The sequence below is a fragment of the Otolemur garnettii genome, unplaced genomic scaffold (genome assembly GCF_000181295.1).
Source record: "Otolemur garnettii isolate 467f Iridium unplaced genomic scaffold, OtoGar3 scaffold00011, whole genome shotgun sequence".
In the NCBI taxonomy this organism is placed as follows: domain Eukaryota; kingdom Metazoa; phylum Chordata; class Mammalia; order Primates; family Galagidae; genus Otolemur; species Otolemur garnettii.
The window spans coordinates 30,298,286-30,303,780 of NW_003852406.1; the positions used below are offsets into that span (position 1 = coordinate 30,298,286).

The 5,495-nt window shown below is 49.5% G+C and overlaps 1 protein-coding gene across 2 annotated transcripts in view; it reads left to right on the plus strand.

Annotated features, from left to right (window-relative positions):
* The first annotated feature begins 307 nt into the window (after positions 1-307).
* Positions 308-5,495, plus strand: part of ACSBG1 (acyl-CoA synthetase bubblegum family member 1) — a 55,829-nt gene continuing 50,641 nt past the window's right edge. For both annotated transcript variants that reach the window (XM_012801925.2, XM_012801924.2), the window contains exon 1: positions 308-438. In XM_012801925.2, the coding sequence (XP_012657379.1) occupies positions 308-438 (131 nt within the window). The remainder of the gene's footprint in view (positions 439-5,495) is intronic.

Below are 5,495 nucleotides of genomic sequence, written 5' to 3' on the forward strand. Positions count from 1 at the left end.
CCCTGAACCCATTGGCCCAAACCTCCTGGGAGAACCGGAGAGAATTTGCATCAAAAAGAACACTGTCTTCATTGAAATTCTCCTCATCTCCAGTGAAACAAAACCACAAAGAAAAGGAAAGTTTTAATTCTGAGCAACTTCACCAGGGAGGAGAGGGTTGGGAATTTTTTTTTTTTTTTGAGCTTCTAAAAATAGAGAAGAAATGGGCCTCTTTGGGTCACTGTAGTCACTCCCCCTGCCCGCCCCCACTGCCCACTCAAGGCCAGCCTCTCACAGTGGGTGACAGAGCGCTCTTTGCCCAAGGCAGATGCCACGCAGTTCTGGAGCTGGATACAGCTGCCCCCACAGGGACCCCAACATGCCAGACATCAGAGAGGTCCTGCAGGACAGCCGACAGGACACCACTGTGGGGACCACCCAAGAAAACTCAAAAACTGGGTAAGTCATAGGTGGTTGGTCTCTGAGCACAGCCTGTGGGCAGCATCTAGTCCCTGCGGGACTCTGGGCCTCAGCTGTGTGAGCCCAGGTGGGCGCCTATCAGAGCTTCACCTTCTCTGCTTGGGAAAGGAAGGGAAGGGTCTGGGTGATCTCTAAGGTGGGATAAGAAGTTGCCACTTGGAATGCGGCTTTGCGAGTCTGCTCCCCTGTCTAGCTGAGAGAGGCTGGACTGAAGAATGAGGCACTACCTAGGGGTGTGAGTCCTGGGACAGAGGGAGAACTTTTCTGTCAATAGGATGGTTTCTCTGTGTCCTCAGAGGGTCTTAGGCATGTAGGGGCGGCGGTGAATGACAGACAAGTTGAGGGGGAGCTAGAGGTTTTGGCTCCAGCTTGCTGTGTGACCTTGGCCAGTCCCTGGCCCTCTCTGTGCTGTGGCTTCCTGGTCTGTGCATGGGAACAGTGACCGAAGTTTCCCCAAAGCCCTTCGCTGTGTGTATTTAACTAATCTCTGATTCCGAGGAAGCAGATTCGGTTTGTCAGGCATTTACCCATTTCCTCTGGCCTAGGTCCTGTCCATCTAAGGGTGATCCTGGCAGGAGAGAACCCCATCCCTCACCCAGACTCCCCACAGGAGTCCCACAGGGACTAGATGCTGCCAGGAGGGAGGGAGGAGGCCACACGCAGAGCTTCAGGGTCCAGACCTCTATGCAACCCATCCCCAGGAAGGTCAGAGGCCAAGGAGAAGAGGGGAGAGGCTTCTAATTGGGGGGCCTTGAGATAGACCTTGAATGATCATGGGATTAAAGACAAAGCCTCAGGCGGGGAAAGAGGCTGACAGTGCAAAGCAGAAAGTTCAGGGAGGGAGAGGTCTGGGAGGCTGGAGTATAGAATGGGGGAGGACAGGGCCTAAATGCCAAGGTCTGTGTAATGGGGGGAGATTGTCATTTTGTAGCACTTGTGCTTCAGAGAATTTGGCCACTGCTCTGATGGGAGGTTTGAGGAAGGTAGATGGATGAGAAAGGGAACAATCCCTGGACGTGAGCCATAAGGCCCTGGAGGATAACTGACCCAGAGATGCATTCGGGATGTGCTCTGAGCACCCCTGCACCACCACTTTCCCCGATCCCTGGTTAGGGCATGCCTGTCCCACAAGGTGCCCATAGGAAGACCCAATAATGTACCCAAAATAGAGGCAGGCCAGCAGGAAGGCAGCTGGGGCACAGGAGCCATTGAAAACAAAAAACAACGTTGCTAGGTCCCAAGGTTTGCCACCCTGTAAGTGAGGGGCCAGGCAGGGCTCAGGAGCCCAGTGTAGTGAGAGTCCATGGTGAGAAGGGGCGACAGGGGTCCCAGGTGTCCCACGCAGCTCACACAGCACTGGGCCTGTTTTGCAGACATCACTGGAGGGAGGTGGATGAAGCCGGGGCAGAGCCCCAGCCTGGCACAGAGATGGGCTCACTTGTAGAAGGTTAAATAGGGCTGTGGCGCAAGACAAGGGCAGAAAATCCAGAGTTGGAGTACCAGTTCCACTACTTTGTTTTTGCATGATTTTGAAGAAGTTGTTTAACCTCTCTGATCCTCACCATCATCCTCTGTGCACATAAAGATAAAATGTCTGAACTTCACTGACAACAGGGGGATCATATCAACTGTGTGCATAGAAACACTTCCAAAAGCACAAGATCTCACACGCCTTGGCACAGTGACCCTCACAGCAACATCTGGAGATTCTCTTAGCAGCAGGCTGGCAGGCACATAACTTGGGTTCCAGTCCAGCTCTGCTCTTGACCTACTATGTGACCCTGGGCAAGACATCTCTGGGTCTCAGTTTACTCATCTGTCAAATGGGAAAATAAACTTCCTCTGTCAGCCTTACAGAGTGGCTGTGAGGAAAGAACATTAAGACCTTGTTAAACCTTACTCTCAAATCAGAGATGCAGTTTCCCTGCTGCTGCTGATTCAGCAATGTTACTTCTCCACTTCTCTGTCCTTTCCTAGCTCCAGCTAGGAAGGGCTCTATCTCAGGCCTGTTACCTGCCCTGACCTTGTGGCCAAAGGCAGGTCTGCATTCCTCCAACAGCCTGAGGAGGACTTATCTCTCCCCACCAGTGTTGCAGATGGGAGGCTGGAGGCGGAGGAAGGAGGAGGTTGAAAGCCAGAGGAGAGCTTCCACCTTGGCCTGACCCAGGTGAATTCTCATTTGTGCCACACCAGTTGCCGGGCTGAAGTCCAGTGGTATGGGCGAGTGTCTTGAGGATGCAGTCAGGCCAGGGCCAGGAGAGGTGGAACTTGCTGGGCTCGAGGGGAATGGGTCTAGCACTGCTCTGGCTGCCTGTATCCTGCACCCTTTGAGGCTGTGTCTGTAGCCCACACCATCCATCGAGAGTACTCACTGGGCATGCCCAGGGCCTGGATCCTGACCCTATTAAACCCTCCATCTAGGAGAAGCACCAGTGCCTCTGAGCTTGAGGAAGCCCATTATGGAGGAAGGACTTAGAAGGAACCTGAGAAGGAACCAGTTCAACCTGGGTTTGAAAGATTGTAGATGCCTCAGATGGCAGGCAAGAGTCATCTACCAAAGGTGTGGCTGTGGGGAAGTATAGGTGGCCACCAGACTGGGCAGGTTGGAGGGAGGCCAACTTCTGGGTCTAGAGAGTAGATGAGGCCAGACCTGTGGTGGCCAGACATGTGGGCAACCAGGACCACAAAGGAGGCAGAGGGCAACCCCATGGGGATCCTGAGTAGAGCCTGGTGTGGGGAGGTGAATCTGGTAGTGTGAATACAGGGTGCACTGGGGGTGGGCTGGAGGCAAGAGGCAGAGCCCCCAGGGTCCTGTCTGGCCCAGAGAAGGATGACAGACTCTGAGTTAACCACCAGCACTGTAGCTCCCAGCTGCCTCTCCCAGCACTGCCTGCCCAAAGACGAGGTACAGAAAGGAGCTCCCTAAGACCCAGCAACGTGGGACAGTCACGGGAGGCTGCTATAAGCCCTGTGAGCAAGGCCATTTTCACTGAGAAATCTGTCCAAGGATGACAATGAGTGAACCCCCCATCTATAGAGTGTGCTAGCCTTGGAACAATGATGATGTGAATGTTACTGAAAAGACACAGGCGTCCCTAAAAATATGGAACACTCAGGGCCTCCTAGCTCTGAAGTTCTTTACCATTCCCACCACCCACGGCCCCATGATAGAGAAACAGGTGGTGGTTTTTTCCCTTCATGTTTTGGTTTCTTTATTGTTTTTGTAAGAATACATTCATTTATTCAAAATTATTCATTGTTGAATATTCAAGCACTGTACTAAGCACTAGAGAATATCGTAGAAGACAAAACAAGTTCCTGCTATAATCCTACTGAATCCTAAAGATCCATCAGGTGGGTGGATCTCCTGAGCTCAGGAGTTTGAGACCAGCCTAAGCAAGAGCAAGACCCTATCTCTACTAAAATATATAAAAAATAAAAATAAAAAAACTAGCCAGGTGTTGGAGTGGGCACCTATGGTCCCAGCTACTCAGGAGGCTAAGCCTAAGAGTTTGAGGTTGCTGTGAGCTATGATGGCACAGCACTCTACCCAGGATGACAGTGAGACTCTGCCCAAAAAAAAAAAAAAAAAAAAACCCACAATATTGAGGGGAATAAAAACCACTGAATGATGTGAATGATGCACTTAAAAATGGCTAAAATGGCTCTTTTTATGTTGTGTATATCTTACCACAATAAAAACAAATTATGTAGGAGTTTTTTTGTTGTTGTTTTTTTGCAGTTTCTGGCCAGGGCTGTGTTTGAAGCTGCCACCTCCAGCATATGGGGCCGGCACCCTACTCCTTTGAGCCACAGGAGCCACCCTAAAAAAAATGTCTTTTAAATGTTAGTAATTTTTTTTTAATTATGGAGTAACATAACAGGGATCTGTCTTAGTCTTGGGGACCAGGAACGACTTCCCTGAGAAGACAGCATTTAGATTGAGACATGAAACATGAATAAGAGTTGGTTAGGACAAGAGCTTTCTAGGAAAAATCATATTCCTGAGGAGGGAAGGAGCTTCCAGTGTTCAAGAAACTAAAAGGCCGTTGGGAACAGGGTAGAATAGTGACTGTAGCACAGGGGCTACAGGAAGTCAAGATGCTGGGGTCAAAAGCCCCAGAACAAAGGATAGGACTGGCCAGTGAGAAGTGTGAGTCCCTAGGGCAAACTAGCTCTGGTGCAGATCTCTAAATACAGATCCCAATGCCTTTGGGATGCAACTCGTCCTAGCCAGCTTTGCATCCAGCCCCATCAAGGCACTAGGCCCAAAGCTAACAGATTCTCAAATATGGCTGATTTTAGCCCTTACTGAAAAACTATGAGTCAATAAGCATTAATAGCAACCCAATCAAAATACAGAACATTTTCATCACCCCACAAAGTTCCCGTGTGTCCCCTCCAGTTCATCTCCATCCCACTCTTCATAAGCTGCCATCAAAGCCTCTTTCTGGCTGTTCTTGAACAGCAAATACATTTTTCTGTTATTTCACTCTTAAGGTCATCCTTTCAATTCTGTCCCCAGGAAAGCCCATAAATTCTGTCCCCAGGAGATTCCCAGGCCATTGGGGGGTGGGGTGGTTAGGCCACTAAATCCAATTTATTCTGTCACAACATTCACATATTATCAATCTATTCTGACTTGAATACCTCCAGGGAAGGGGAACGTGCTACCTACCTCGTCTTCATCCCTGTAAAGACACAGGTTCCTTTAGGGACAGTGGTAGTGGAAGTCCTATCTCACTTCTGGGTCTCAGCCTTCCCCAGACAAACCTGAGTCCTTGCAAGGGGGCCTGTGAGGAACACGTGAGAACCTGGCTATATAGATGCCTTGGAAATTGTAAAAGTTGTGATCATGTGAAGGCCATCTAGGGCCTACCTCAGATTCTGGTGCCAAAAGAACTGACATTTGCAGAATTTACATTTGTGGAATTTAATAGATTGTCGGGTCTTTATTAATGGAGGCAAAATTTTTACATCTTGTGACATATCAGTATTAAGAGTATAATTTGATGACTTTTTTTTTTTTTTTTTTT